Source organism: Equus przewalskii, chromosome 30, assembly GCF_037783145.1.
Source record: "Equus przewalskii isolate Varuska chromosome 30, EquPr2, whole genome shotgun sequence".
Classification (NCBI taxonomy): Eukaryota; Metazoa; Chordata; class Mammalia; order Perissodactyla; family Equidae; genus Equus; species Equus przewalskii.
Window position 1 is genome coordinate 27029772 of NC_091860.1, and position 14080 is coordinate 27043851.

General features: G+C 37.1%; 1 protein-coding gene across 47 annotated transcripts in view; it reads right to left on the minus strand.

Moving 5' to 3' along the window:
- TASOR2 (transcription activation suppressor family member 2) overlaps positions 1 to 14080 on the minus strand; it is a 99673-nt gene that overhangs the window by 19597 nt on the left and 65996 nt on the right. For 37 of the 47 annotated variants that reach the window (XR_011535162.1, XM_070601932.1, XM_070601898.1 and 34 more), the window contains 5 exons: positions 11670 to 11742; positions 11509 to 11571; positions 8170 to 8889; positions 4758 to 5000; positions 485 to 1364 (listed from right to left, as the gene is read on the minus strand). Coding sequence is in view for 46 of the 47 variants with exons in the window: in XM_070601932.1 (XP_070458033.1) it covers positions 485 to 1364; positions 4758 to 5000; positions 8170 to 8889; positions 11509 to 11571; positions 11670 to 11742 (1979 nt within the window). In the remaining variant the exon portion in view is untranslated. The remainder of the gene's footprint in view (positions 1 to 484; positions 1365 to 4757; positions 5001 to 8169; positions 8890 to 11508; positions 11572 to 11669; positions 11743 to 14080) is intronic. The other 10 variants (XM_070601906.1, XM_070601939.1, XM_070601942.1 and 7 more) reach the window with 1 other exon arrangement.

A 14080-nucleotide genomic window follows, 5' to 3' on the forward strand; every position in this document is an offset into this window, starting at 1 on the left:
ACCTAGGTTAGTCCACCCCCTAAAACCCGTGCTTTCGGTTGCTCTGCTGTTACTGCTTTAACCTCTTCTTAAGGAAGATTTATAGAACCACCCCATGTAAAACCATTCACTCATAGCAATCTAACCAACTTAACAAGCTAGAAGTAATTCTTTAAATGTTTCTTCTGGAATTCAGTCTGTAAGGCATTATTTCTGTATCTCACTATTTTACATTAAGATCTCATTTAAGTATTATAATTCAAAGACCACAAAGGCTTACGAAGGAGCATCACAAAATGGAAAGCTAAGTTCTCCATGTGGACAAAACCAGCCTCATAGTCTTAACCGTCAGTAAACACGACTGCTTGATATCGTTACCAAGTTACTGGACTTACACACAACACTTCTTTCTCCTTCCCAAAGTTTGGCACAAGTATCTCTTCTCACTTCATTTCTCTCAACACAAAAGTTACATTCATTTTCATCAAGTGTCACTCCTACTTACCCATGTAATGCTCTTATTACAGTTTTCTCTAGTGGGTTGTTGGTATATTTGCTGTCTAAGCTGAATACATATTCTGTTTCACATTTGAAAGTGACCTTAAAGGAGCCGTCACAGCTGAACACGGTATGAGAGCAGTGGAAATCTTTCAGGCTGGAGGACAGCAGTCTGCTCCTGCGCTTGAGTAACGGGTCCTCAGAAAGCTTTTGCAGAGGGGAGGTGTTCTGCTGATGCCGAAATGGCATTACTTTTCCCACTGGGGTTCCTGCTTCAGGGCCTTTTGTGCCACTCTTGGCAAAGGCAGGGCCTGGTACCCCTCTCTGCTGTAGATGCTTTTTTGAATGTTCTGCAAGGAACAGGGCATAGGAATGTTCCACAGCAACAAAGGAGCTTTGGCTTGTATCGGAAGTTTCTAGTGTTTCCTCAGGAAGTGCCAATTGGGCTTCAACAGGGGCCTGACTGCCAGGAACCACGCTTTCTTCCTCTTGGCTGACAGTGGAGTCTGACGTCGAATTACTCTTCTTATCAGAGGAGGGCTTAGGTAGCAGTCCACCTTTTTGACTTTTAACTCCTCTGTGATACTCATGGTCAGATGTACTGCACAAAGAATGTTCTTTAGAAAGCAAAACATTGTTTTCTGGCATTTCAGAGGAGCATGGAAGGGTTCTGGGCTCAGATGATGGCGTGGCAGAGGTAGCAGCGCTTAATGCTAGATCAGCTAACATATTTAGGGCCTGGGAGTCACAGTTGACAATGGGGTTGTCAGGTAAATCTTTCTGAGCCACTGTGATATTTTCTGGTTGAGCTGCATTTATGCTAATAACATCTTCATGACCAGCTGATGAAACTTCTGATTGAAGCTGTGAAGCAGTTTCTCCTTTGGCTTCAGTGTAAAAGAAAAAAAGACATATAACATTTGATTCCATAGAATTAATTCTTTGCCATATTGCTATCACTTACTGAAAATCAATGGTTAAGTCAATATACGCAAGAAAAACCTCTTGATATGTTGTATAGATTGTACACTAAAATTTTACTATCAGACTGCGGTCTTCTCCAACTCTCAGACCTATTATAATGTATTTACCAGAGGAACAAGTCTTAAGGAATGTGCATATTAATTTAAAAAGAAATCACCCTTCAAAAATGCACGTACTGAACTACACATAAGGCACCCTGCTCAGCTAAATATACAAAGAGCAAAAGACAAAAACAACAAAAAAAGAAAACAAGAATCCTGCCCTTAGAGAGCTTACAATCTAGTGAGAATACAAGAATTTCTAAGTTTGAAGAGTATATTATACTCTGTTAACCTTTCTTAGAAATCATATCCCTTTAACACTTGACTAGAGAAATCACCTACGTTCTAAATAGAGATGATTTTAACCATACTGATGTTTAATTATAACACGTAATGCTATGAATAAAAAAAATCAGAAAAGTCTTAAAAGTATTGAGAATTGCAAATTAATTTCACCACCCTTTAAAACTTCAGCTTCTGCACTGAAAACATTTCCTCTCTATCTGCAAAATAGCAAATCTCCTTGTCTACTGACAATTCTCCTTTCTGCAGATGTTCAAATCTACCCATTTGCCTTTAATCAGAAAACTGACATTGACTGATTGACTTGCATTCTCAGGACATTAATTCCGCCTTCTTAAACGCAGTTACCATGAAGGGTAAGTTCACAACAATACTAGGCAACGATTCCCTGTAGCAGGTGGATGGATGGACAGAAAACTCTCTGTGCTCCACTTTCCCAAGAGGTCATCAAATAGAATGAGAAGGGTGTGTGTGCATGGTGAGGAGGGTAAAATTAACCAACCACTGTCCAATTCTTACTGAAAATAGCAAAATTCAAGGGGGCGAGGGGGAAGAAAGTGACCCAAAGCAGAGAATCATCTCATTAGCCCCACAGGTGTACTGGAAATGCGAAATTCATTTTTTGATCTGATGTGTTTATTGATACTAATTTCATTCTATTTTTGTTAATATTATGGCTCTTACACAGAATTATCACTATGAGTAAGGTCTAATATAAAGAACATTATAGGGGCTGGCCCGGTGGTGCAGCAGTTAGGTTTGCACGTTCCACTTCGGTGGCCTAGGGTTTGCCAGTTTGGATCCTGGGTGTGGAGATGGCACCGCTTGGCAAGCCATGCTGTGGTAGGTGTCCCACGTATAAAGTGGAGGAAGATGGGCATGGATGTTAGCTTAGCGCCAGTCTTCCTCAGCAAAAAGAGGAAGACTGGCAGCAGTTAGCTCAGGCTAATCTTCCTCAAAAAAAAAAAAAAAAAAGAATACTATAGTGAAGTCAAAGAAAAGGATTCAGTTTAATAAACACATGTAATCTCAGGTAAATCATTTAATTGCTGACTTGTTAGACATTCTCAATCAACTAAAAATACAATACTGATAGTCTGTCTCTTTTAAGAAATACAGATAAGACAATGCCAGTGAATTATATAAAAAATATAGAGTTCAGCAAATGAAAACTATATTAAAAACTTTTAAAAGGGCAGAAAACCATGAGTTTCAGTAACAAAATGACTGAGACTTCTTAAACTCTGATATTTCAAGTATAAGAATTGAAAGAGATTAGTATAGGTGATTAATAAATAATAGAAAAATTAAGAGATTACTTAAAAGGTAGTAATCTTAAAATTTTTAGCTTGGAATGTGGCTGCAGAATATATACAGACATTTCCAGTACAAATCAGCCTGTTTTTGAACACACATTTTAAAAACTTTTCATTTTCTGTGCTCACTTTTCTGCCAATATTCAATTGCATACTTCTTCCCACTAATAAATTAATCTAGAAATATCTGAGAGCCAATTCAGTACAAAGAATTCAAATGACATGGCTAAGAATACAAGGAATGATATATGAATCTATGCTCATGTTTACAAACTAACTGGAAAGAAAGGACCAAGACACATCAAATGATTGGAAAGTAGTGTGAACTTAATTCCATAATGTTCTCAAAAACCCAAAAGGAAATGAAAGAGAGATCAGTGAAGATCAGAGCATCAGGAAATGCCTCACGATGGAGGCAGGACTTAGCTGAGCAGAATCTGGACTGATAGAGGGGATTACAAGAATAAAAACAGGTGCAATGCTCATGGGGGCAGCACTGAGTGCCTGGCAGGGAAGGCACACGTTAGGAAACAGCAAGAGAGAAAGAGGACACGGAGGGTCAGAGCATATTATGAACTGCCCTGAGACACAAGTAGAAGAGCTTATATTTGGTATGGATGCCAAAATCGCAACACTATGGATTTTAGAATGACATGATGAGCTCTTAAAAAGTCTTCAATTGTAAAACAATATTAAAGAAACTTAGAGGGGAAAAAACGAAGCTCTCCCATAATACCATCACCCCAACAAAACAACAGTTTCTTTCTCTGAATTCCCACTAATTGAGATTTTTTTTCAAATCTAAAAATAGATAAGGAAGGTTAGATAGAAAACTGATAGAAATCTAAAGATAGGAGGAAATGAAGTCTTTGTTAAACAAAACCAGCACACATACAACATAACAGAACTCAATATCCAGGAGAAAGTAAAACTGGCAGATCCGGCAGACCGGAAGAACTGTGCCATGTGCAGAAAGAGGACAGTCAGAAGAGCGCAGTGGGCCTGGAGAGGAGCTGGGGTGCGTGCAGATTAAGAGGTGACGTCTATGGTGACAATGGAATTTTCAAGTACAGAGGGTACATCCAGCAGTTGGAAAGACAGAAGTAGAACAGTCAGTTGTTTGCTCATATAAGTAAACTTTATTATTAATTTAAGCAAAATTAAAAAAGTAAAACTGCTTTTAAAATTAATTTAATGCCTTTTAAAACCAAATAACAGGATCTGGATTACTGACTGTTTTAAACAATCTCTTTACAATTCCCTTTGGACAAATAAACTTATAACCTTCTACTTTTTATAAGTGATTATGGTCTAGAAAAATACTGTCAATTACTACCTGCTTGTGCATTTAGTCATAAAAAAGGCCATTTACACTTATTCTCACACACAGTTCATGTTTAGGCTTTATGCAAACTAAAAATTAGGGTCTATTTTGTGAAAGCATGAATCTTAGCACTTTCCTAATTTACTTATAATACGAAAGCAAGTTATTTAGTCCTGTTAGTGTCTGCACTAAAGAATATAGCAAGAATTGTTGACAGATTTCAGCTGTTCTTATATTATTTCAATACACTATCTTGCAATCTCGATCAGTCGGTATTGTCGTGTTTAAATTTACAGGAAGAGTATTTCTTACCAGGTTGTGGTTGCTTTCTGACTCTGGGATTCTGATTGCCTTTTACTATATTTACCCTCTGTTTTTGTGGCGATTTCTTCACAGGTGGCTTAGCCCTTGGAACAGTTTTGACTGGAGATTTCTCTGGTCTCCTTGCCCTTTTAGCATTCGTTGCCACTGGAACATCTTTAGAAATAGGAGCATCTTGGTTTTTCCTATCCAATTTGGTTGTCTGTACAAACTGTGCAGTCAGCACTTCAGCACCTTATGTAGAAAAGACACCGTTTTTTAAGGGGTGGGGGCTCAGATATTTATCAGCATAGCTTTTCCTTTTATTTCTTCTGTTTTGGGGGGTAACTTTAGTAATGGGGAATTAAAATACAAAATTTTGGGTATTTCAGTAGAAGATTTTTTTTAACAAAGCAAGACGTAAAAGTTCTCATATAAAAATATGAACTTGCTAAGTGCTGGTCTATATCCTTCTCAGGTGAAGGAGAAAAATATCAGAGAAATAACTTTATAGAAACAAGGCATGGTTTAATTTTTTAAAAAATGTCCATAATCTTTCCAGACGGATGTGGCAGGTAAGAATGAATATGCTAGTTCATAGCACTGGGAAATGGATAATTCAATTTACACAAAGGCAACACAGCTCCCATAAAGAGATGTGGTTAAAACTATAGTCACACTGTAGAGAAGAGATTGCATATTCATAAAGAGCCATCTGATATATTCTACTTTACTACTACTAAATATCAAAGTCTTAATACCACATTAAAAACCATCTTTTAAGGGCCAGCCCCAGTGGCCTAGTGGTTAAGTTTGATGTGCTCTGCTTCGGTGGCCCAGGTTTGGTTCCTGGGTGCTGACCTACACCCTTCATCTGTCAGTGGCCATGCTGTGGCAATGGCTCACATACAAAATAGAGGAAGACTGGTAACAGATGTTAGCTCAGGGCAAATCTTCCTTGGCAAAAAAAAAAAAACCAAAAAAAAAAACCACCTTTTAAAACAGAGGAATATGCACTGAAGAAAGTCTTTACCTGAATTTCCTACAAATCTATTATAATTAGTCATCTCTCTTACAAAATGCTCAGCTTTGCTTCTCACATATAAGGAAGGAAATAATGATGGAGGCACATGAGGAGAAAAAAATTAGTGACTATCTGCTCATATAACACAATACAAAGTGCTTCAACCTTTTAAGAGTTAAAAAGTTAATAAATGTCCCCTTTGAAAACTCTTTTTCTTCACTGACTTTTCATAATTTCAGTTGTTCCCACTAAAAAATTTAGCCCCAAAGATATCATATAAAATAATCACACACAAGGATGTTGGCAAATATTTTTAAATTACATTATACAGAAAACACTATTTCTAATTGAGAACAGGAAACATGATACTAAATAGTTTAAGAAATTGTGATGACTGTTAGTGACCAATTCATTCCTTTTGGGGTCAGAGAATGGAGTGGTTTTAAAAAATAAGCTTTTAGAATCTCTTCATGTTGTAAATGTCCCTGCGTCTAATTATTTTCCTCCCTAGTAAATTATTATAGTTAAGAAAGCAGCATTTTTTTTTTTTAATAATAGGACTTCTCATTCAACTTCAGTTACATTTTCTAAAACTTTTAGCATAAAGAAAGGCAAGGTATAAATCAAGCAGGAAAATAGTTAAGACTAAATTAGGAAGAGGAAGAAAATAAGATTACTTCTCTCCTACAGCAGATTTGGGAAAAAAAAAAAAAGATAGAAAATAAGATGACATGACCAAGATCTAGGGAAGTTTCTAACACCTGCTCAGGCAGGAAGGAAAGAACTCTCATAACCCAGGTCCTGGGAGGAAAAACAGGGTCATGAACCAACAAGCCGATCCTGCAGGGAGTGACTGTTCAGCAAATTTGTATCACTCAATGCCATGTTTCTCAAACTGCATGCAATAATCCACTGGTGGACTGTAAAATACATTTAATGGGTTGCAAACAGAATTCTATCTTAAATAAAACAAAATAGAACAGAAAATATCAGATTGTATTGCATGAAGTTAGGATAAATATTTTTAGAAATTTTTGTTTCAGTCATGCGTGAATTTGTGTGTAATGGACTACAATATAAAACAAATTTCTCATAGTGGATGAAATTAAAAACACTTGAGAAATGATGACAAAATATATGTTGAATTACAATTAATTTATTTAATACCTTAAACTAAATTGGTTCATATAGAGCAAAAGCTCCTTATGGTTGGCCTGGAATTTATTTGTAAGTAGTTGCAATAGTCTGATTCACTGCTTTATAATTGCCATACTTTCCAATACCCTCCTAAATACACACACACACACCCCCATTTCTCAAACTGTAATAGGCCAGAAATAACTATTTGTCAAACCATAGGGTAAAAAAACCTTAATTATCTAGAATCCTGGGCATCCACATATTCTTGATGTTTCTTCTTTAGGCACCCAAATTTCTAAATTCAAAGCACTATAGATAGGGTTGGCAAACCTTTCCTGTGAAGGGCCAGACAGTACATATTTTCAGCTTTGAAGGCCATCTGGTCTGTCGCTACTGCCCTCCTCTGCCAGCATGGTGTGAGGCAGCCAGAGACCACAGGGAAATGCTTGTGGGGCCCTTTCATCACAGTTTGCTGACCTCTTCTCTTCTCTAAAGGTTCATAGAGCATAAAGTTCCCTACTTTTAAACAAAATACATGACACATATCTGAAATGACTCTAAGCCAGAATCATGTTGTTTGGTGTGCTGTGTTCACTAAAGTGCATTTGACTATACACTAACTGGCTCTAGACTCTGATTCTCACTCAAGTTTCGAGGGGCAACAAAACCACCTGCGAACTGTTTCAATATACGTCTCCAGACCACTGGACATGCAGTTTCAACAGGTCTGTGGTAGGATCCAGGTGATCATTTTTAAAACTCTGATGCACACAAAGGATTAGAAATTCTGCCACGGACTGCTTTATTTTGGAGGTTGCAGGCATTTTTTCCATCTTTACGCACGTTCAGGCTGCCAGTCCTCATTTTTGCTGCTCTTGCTGGGCCTGATTTAGAAGATCTTCCCCCCTTCACTCCTGCCTGTCGGAGGAGAGCTCAGCAACTGCAGAACCCTGTTTCTTGGAATGATATGGAATAACTGAATGACAGTTTGAGCAGTTTTACAAGTGAAATATTAGCTTTTGGTGGGTGGGCTTTTGAGATATCTTACAGTTTTTCCTACTTCTTCATTTTCATCTGTTATCTAGATCAGCACTTCTTCAAATTTAGCACTTGGACAAATGGAGAGAAATGCTGGCATTTCTAATAAACTTCTCACTGATACTGTCAAGAGGCAGTTCATAATAATCAGACAGCAATAGTGCTTAAATATAACAGTTATTACTAACTGCTCATTTAATAATCTACATAAAGCGTGCTTACCTCTTTTTCTTTTCTGAGGAAACTGTCCTTTAACTAATTTGAGAGTGGCTGGAGAGTCTGAACCCTTGTTTACTCCAGCAGGAGTCCTTTTGGGGAAGGGACGGCACAAGTTCACCCTTTTACTCTGCACCATGGGTGGCATGCTGGCCTTTCTCTTAGGCCGAACTCTCAGATTTGATGCTGGACTCAGAGGAACCACAGCTCTCTGTCTTGCTTTAAACATTTCTTCAGAATTCTTTTCTGTTTCAGTTTCTTTTCTTACTTCTGCCTCTGAGTCAAGAAATTCAGGATCGGGAGTCATAACTAAAGAAAATCCAGCATCACAAATCCCATCTGAAACATAAGGAGATTGAGGACGCTCTGCCAATAAATCTAACGCAGTAGATACTTCCAAAATGTACCCACTAGGATCTGAAAAATAAGACTTCAACTGAGTTAAAGACTGTAAAGGGCACGTTTCAGCTGGAGGAACTAAGTCAAAACCATTGGACAGTTTGCCAAAGAATGAAGTCTCTTTAATTCCATCTTGAGAAGAAGCAGTCAATGAAGGACTTTTGTCCACCTTGTATAGTTCTTGGAAATTATGCTTTACTAATGTGTTTGGACAGATTCCTTCTTCAGTAAATGACTTCTTTGCTTCTAACAGGGCACAATTAAGGGCAGGCAAAATAGGTATCACCTTCAGTGAGATGTCATCTTCAACTTTCAAGTCTTTCAGCCCTAAAATACATATACATATATTAAAAACCTGAAGGTCTTTTTTTTTTTTGACAAAAACATGCAGGAAAACAATGCTCTAGATTACAAAATTATGGGATGGCTAAATATGATACCGTGTTTCAAATGGTAAACTAAATGACAATTAATAGAAGACTCATCGGTACATTTAATGAATATATATATATCTCTCTCCATATATATGAAATCACACACACACACACACAGAACCAAAAAAGAATCATTCAAATGCAACCACTAGGTTACGATGAAGAAGGCAGCCCTGCCTCCAACCCCATCCCATTTCACCAGGAGCCCAGGGTGAGCTCATGCACCGTCAGAGCAATAGCACCGGTTGTTAGAGTTGGCAGATTTGCTTCTCCACTTTTTAATTCTCACTTTCTGCTTTTAAAATTTTATCTATATCTTACATAATTTACTTCAAATTCTCCTAAGAAGTACAATACAAACCAACTGAACTGAAAAAAGTAAAACGCTTAAGTAACCCCCAAATCTCATGGTAACTATTGGTGTTAATTTCATCAACTTCTCTATCAAATGAAATAACCAATTTTTAAGTAATTAAACTGACTAGTCTGTGTTTCACTTCCTCTCCCTGGCTCACTCTTTAACTGAAATGCTAATTTTTCAGCAAATGAATAACCTAAAGGAAAACAGTAAAAGGGGAAAAAAGAGAAGAATTCAGGTCACTGAGAAATGGATAATAAAACTCTAAAAATTTAAGAGTTCTCAGTAATAAAAACCCATAGATGACACAGACCTCTAGTATCTACTAAACTAAAATATGAATTATAACATTCTTTTTAAAGAAAAAGTAACTGTAAAATTAAGAAACACCAAGTTAGCCCTTACTGAACACATTTGCACTTGAGTGGGTGCTAGGAAAAGAAAAGAATGGCAAATAGAAATAAAGAGGAAAATGTGGCAAGACACCAAAATAAAAATCCCTTTCTCTGCAGCTCATCGTTTACAAAGTAACAAGTGAAGGAAAAATAAAACACAAGAAAGTTCTTACGTACTACTAACAGTTCAAAATAAAGTAGTATTTTTCTAGACAAATTCATTATTTCAAGAACTTGTGAAGACAGAACCCAGAATGATTTGTAATAGACTGTTAAAAAATCCATGAAGAAGAACTTTTTCAGTTTGCTAAGCAAAGTACCACTCAACTTAAAACAAATCACCCTGGCTCTGAACCTCCAAACTGCTGTTAACAGAAACTGTCTGATGAGCCAGAGGACGTGAGCACTGGGACACAGCACTCCAGCGTTGACTCCCAGAGCAATCCTGTGCTGTTCAACACTGAATGGTACAGGGACTGAGGCTTCTCACTCAAGCGGCAGTTCACATTTACAGCTAAGAGTAGTCAGAGCTCTTACAGAAGAGGGAGGCGGTTGGGGACAGGAGTCGTAAGCCAGCTCAAGAGTCAGCTGTGTGACCTGGGCCAGTCTAAATCTCACTTTCCTCATCTCTGAAATGGTCATAAGAACACCTCTTTTAAGGGCTGCAAAATCAATTACACCTAGCACAATACTTGACCTAGTAAATGCCTGAAAAGAGTCAACAGCTCCTGCCATCATGTTGTTATAACTGGGTAAACGTTTTGCTTAGTCCAGAGAAGTGATGCCCAAGAAAAGTGCAGTTCTCTGCTTTTAGTAACTGAATACAATTTCAAAAGATCAACTTTAAAAACACTTTTGTATTGGTTTTAACTTTATAAATGCTACATATAATTTTATGTTTAAACACACATAGTATATATAGTATATATAGTATAACTATAAAACAATGAGGAAAATTTTCTCATGACAAAAAGAAATGACTCCATTTATTTATTTGTTCAGCAAAAATTTATTATTTTTTAGGTGCCTGGCATTAGGCAGTGAGGATAAAGTAGAATATAAGAAACGCAGGCATTAAAATAATTATACAAATAAATATTTGTTACAATGACGATAAGCCCAGGGGTCTTCATTGAGGGAAGAGTGGTGACAGGAATCAATACAGTGACATTTAAATTGACACCTGACAGACAGGAGAAACAGGCTAGACAGATCAGTGCTTCTCCTGTGATTTTATTCATTATCTGCCCCCACCATCAGATCCTTTTTAGACTTCGTTTCCTAGTTGCTCTTTGAAACTTTAATACCACAGATATACTGTATATCTATTTCTATACTGTATGAGTAATACTTTTTTGCCTCTAAGAGCCAATTCTTGGTCTTATGGGGTCAACCTCACTTAACAAAGGGAAAGGAGACAAGGAGCCCAGAGAGAGGGGGCCGCATCTGTGGAGGCCTTGAGTCCCACTTACCCGGCAGACTATGATGAAACTATTTCCCAGCTACTGCTGTTCAATAGCAAATGAATTCAATTTGGGACATGCTGAATTTGAGGGACACCCAAGTGGAAATGTCAACAGACAGATGGATATGTGGGTGGGAAACTCAGAAGAAAGGATAAGCCTGCAAAGGAGATAGAGAAGGACGAACTAGGGAGGTTGAAGGAAGAGAGTTATTTAAGAGAGGAAAGTAGTTAAGTAAGATGATGACTGAAAAACAGCTGACAGATTCAGGGACCTGCGAATCACTGTGCCCTTACCTGTAGAGGGGGATGAATGGAATAAATGTAACCCATGTAGCCCCATTTGCTCATCTCCAAAATCTATACAGAATGAAAATCAGAAGAAAAGTTAAGTTGTTGATTTTATAAAACAAAAGTAAACACACTGAAAAATATTTTTTCAAAAAAGTTGTCCTTACTTGTTTCTGATAGTAAGGTTGATGATGTAAGTAAAATGAAAAACTCCCGATCTTCTAAGCGTTTGATGATCGCCTTAAACATAGGAAAAAAAGAAAGAAGATTCAATTCCTCCCTCCTTCCCCCTCTATCATACTCTTCAGTGAATTCTGAGCTCATGAAAAGAAAAAAAAAATTCTTGAAATGTTAGTGTTTAGGGAATCAGGGAAATTTTGTCCCCAGTATCAGAAACTGCAAGTTCCTCAGCACTCAGATATTCTTGGCCCTGTTAGGGCCACATACACTAACTGGCCCCTCCAGGATTAGTTTCAGTATAGTGTTCGATCACATAGCAAATCAAGCAGAGAAGAGACATTTCAGAGTTCACTGAGATGCTTGACATTTCATACTGCTGCCCAGGTAGCCAATCTGTTAGCATCCAGCCTCTACGAATTCAAGGCGGAGCAGACCTAGGACTGGCTTCTTAAGCTCTTATTTACACAAAACCTCACAGAATCCTGAAACCAGAAAAACCAAAAGATATCATCCAGTAAAAGGATCCTTTCTATAGCAGCCTAAGAGATGGAAAATAATGGAAAATAACATAATTAGGTCCGTGGCAATAACAAATGCAGATGAAAATAACTTCTTCCTCTTTCTTCCCCCTCTATCATAGTCTTCAGTGAAACCTTGAGCTCAAGAAAAAAAAATTTGTAATTTTAATGTTTCCAGTAACAAGGAATTTTGTCTCCAGGTAGCAGGGGAAGTTATCTAAAAGCTGTCATTCTAAATCATAAAAATAACAGATTTTCTTTCCTATTATTCACCACTTCAAAAGCCTATATAACCATAACAAAGATAAAATCCAATGTTCATATAATAATTTTTCAGTTAAAAAAATAAACAAAATACACCATTTTAGAAAATAAAGTGACAAAATATTCTATCTAAAAAATTGATAGGTCATAAGCCTACAAATATGGTAAATTGATAAATTAATCAACAACAACTCAAGTATGAAAAAAGTCTTCTAATTATTATATTAGAACTAAGTTATAACACTGATACTTCACTAACAGGAACAATCACTATTGTGAGTCTCCAGATGTTTCTATTATAGCCCCTATGCATTTATAGTTTACATTTTTGTCTCCTCCACGGTCTTATAAGTTCTTTAATGACAGGGACTATTTGTATTTTTGCTTCTGGAACACAGTAAGCACTCAAGAAAGAATTACTAAATAAATATACCAATAGTTATATATACCCATAGCTTTGGTACCTATTAAACTGCAAACAGGTATAATTCTTGTTTCACTTTCTATTGATATAGAAAGTGAAAGTGACAATAACTAGGCTCCACATTGTTCTGCAATTTAGTTTCGTCATATAGATGAAAACTGTATCTACTTAAAACCATACATTTCTATCTTCCAAAAAATGTGCAAATAAAACGTAAATATGTAGTACATCTTAGTCTCTCAAATCATGCACTGAAAAAGCTACATAAACTTTCTATTTTAACCTTTGTGGGGAGAAATCATAGAATCTTTTCAGGATCTACTTCTAGTCTCTTCCATTTACACACAGAAAAATACAGTCATCTATGTGTTTAACATTCTTTTAAAAAGAGACCTTGCTCTGTACTGTTCTTGCAGTTCAGTGTTGTAGGTACAAACCCACACACACTTTATTCAGAGGATATTTATTGCTCATCCACTAGAGACCAGGCACTAAGGTGTCAAAGATGCTTAAGACATGATACCTGCCCTCAGGAAACTTAACGTCTAGTTGGGGAGACTGATATACAAAACTACTCATAATATGATGAGGGAAGAAAAGAAGCATGGAGCACTGAGGAGGAAAGACCTTGTGTAATATGTAATTTCTATAATTACTATTAATAAACAGGTTGCAAAGGAAAGTTCTGCACCAAGTCTCTATTACTTTCAATACTATAAGCACTTACAAGTAGTCCCTTCACTAATGCGTTTTCTGAAAATATCTTTAGACTTCCTCCCTTTTAATTTCCAAATATAAAATGGACTACGTCACTTCAAAAAAACAGAGCCTACAATGCTACAGTAGATATTCAATAGATATTCCACTGTTATTTTTATGATTTAGAATGACAGCTTTTAGGTGACTTCCAATGTCGCCTAGTTCAGCCCCACACTGCAGATTGCGTGGGAGTGACCTCGTACCCAGTTCTGGAAGGTGGAGCCTGAGCTAATCAGTGTAGTCCATTCCCTTTTCAGTTACTGGCTGAGGGATATGCAAATGACATAAACTGGTCTAATGAAACTGAAGTAACGGTTTGGAGGAGGGGTTCTCTCTCCCTCTGGATATAGAAAGGAAGCATGAAGCCCTGACTGGCAGCCTTAGGACAAAACTATCACAAAGAGGAGAGTGAAGTTGAAAGAGAAAGAGTCCT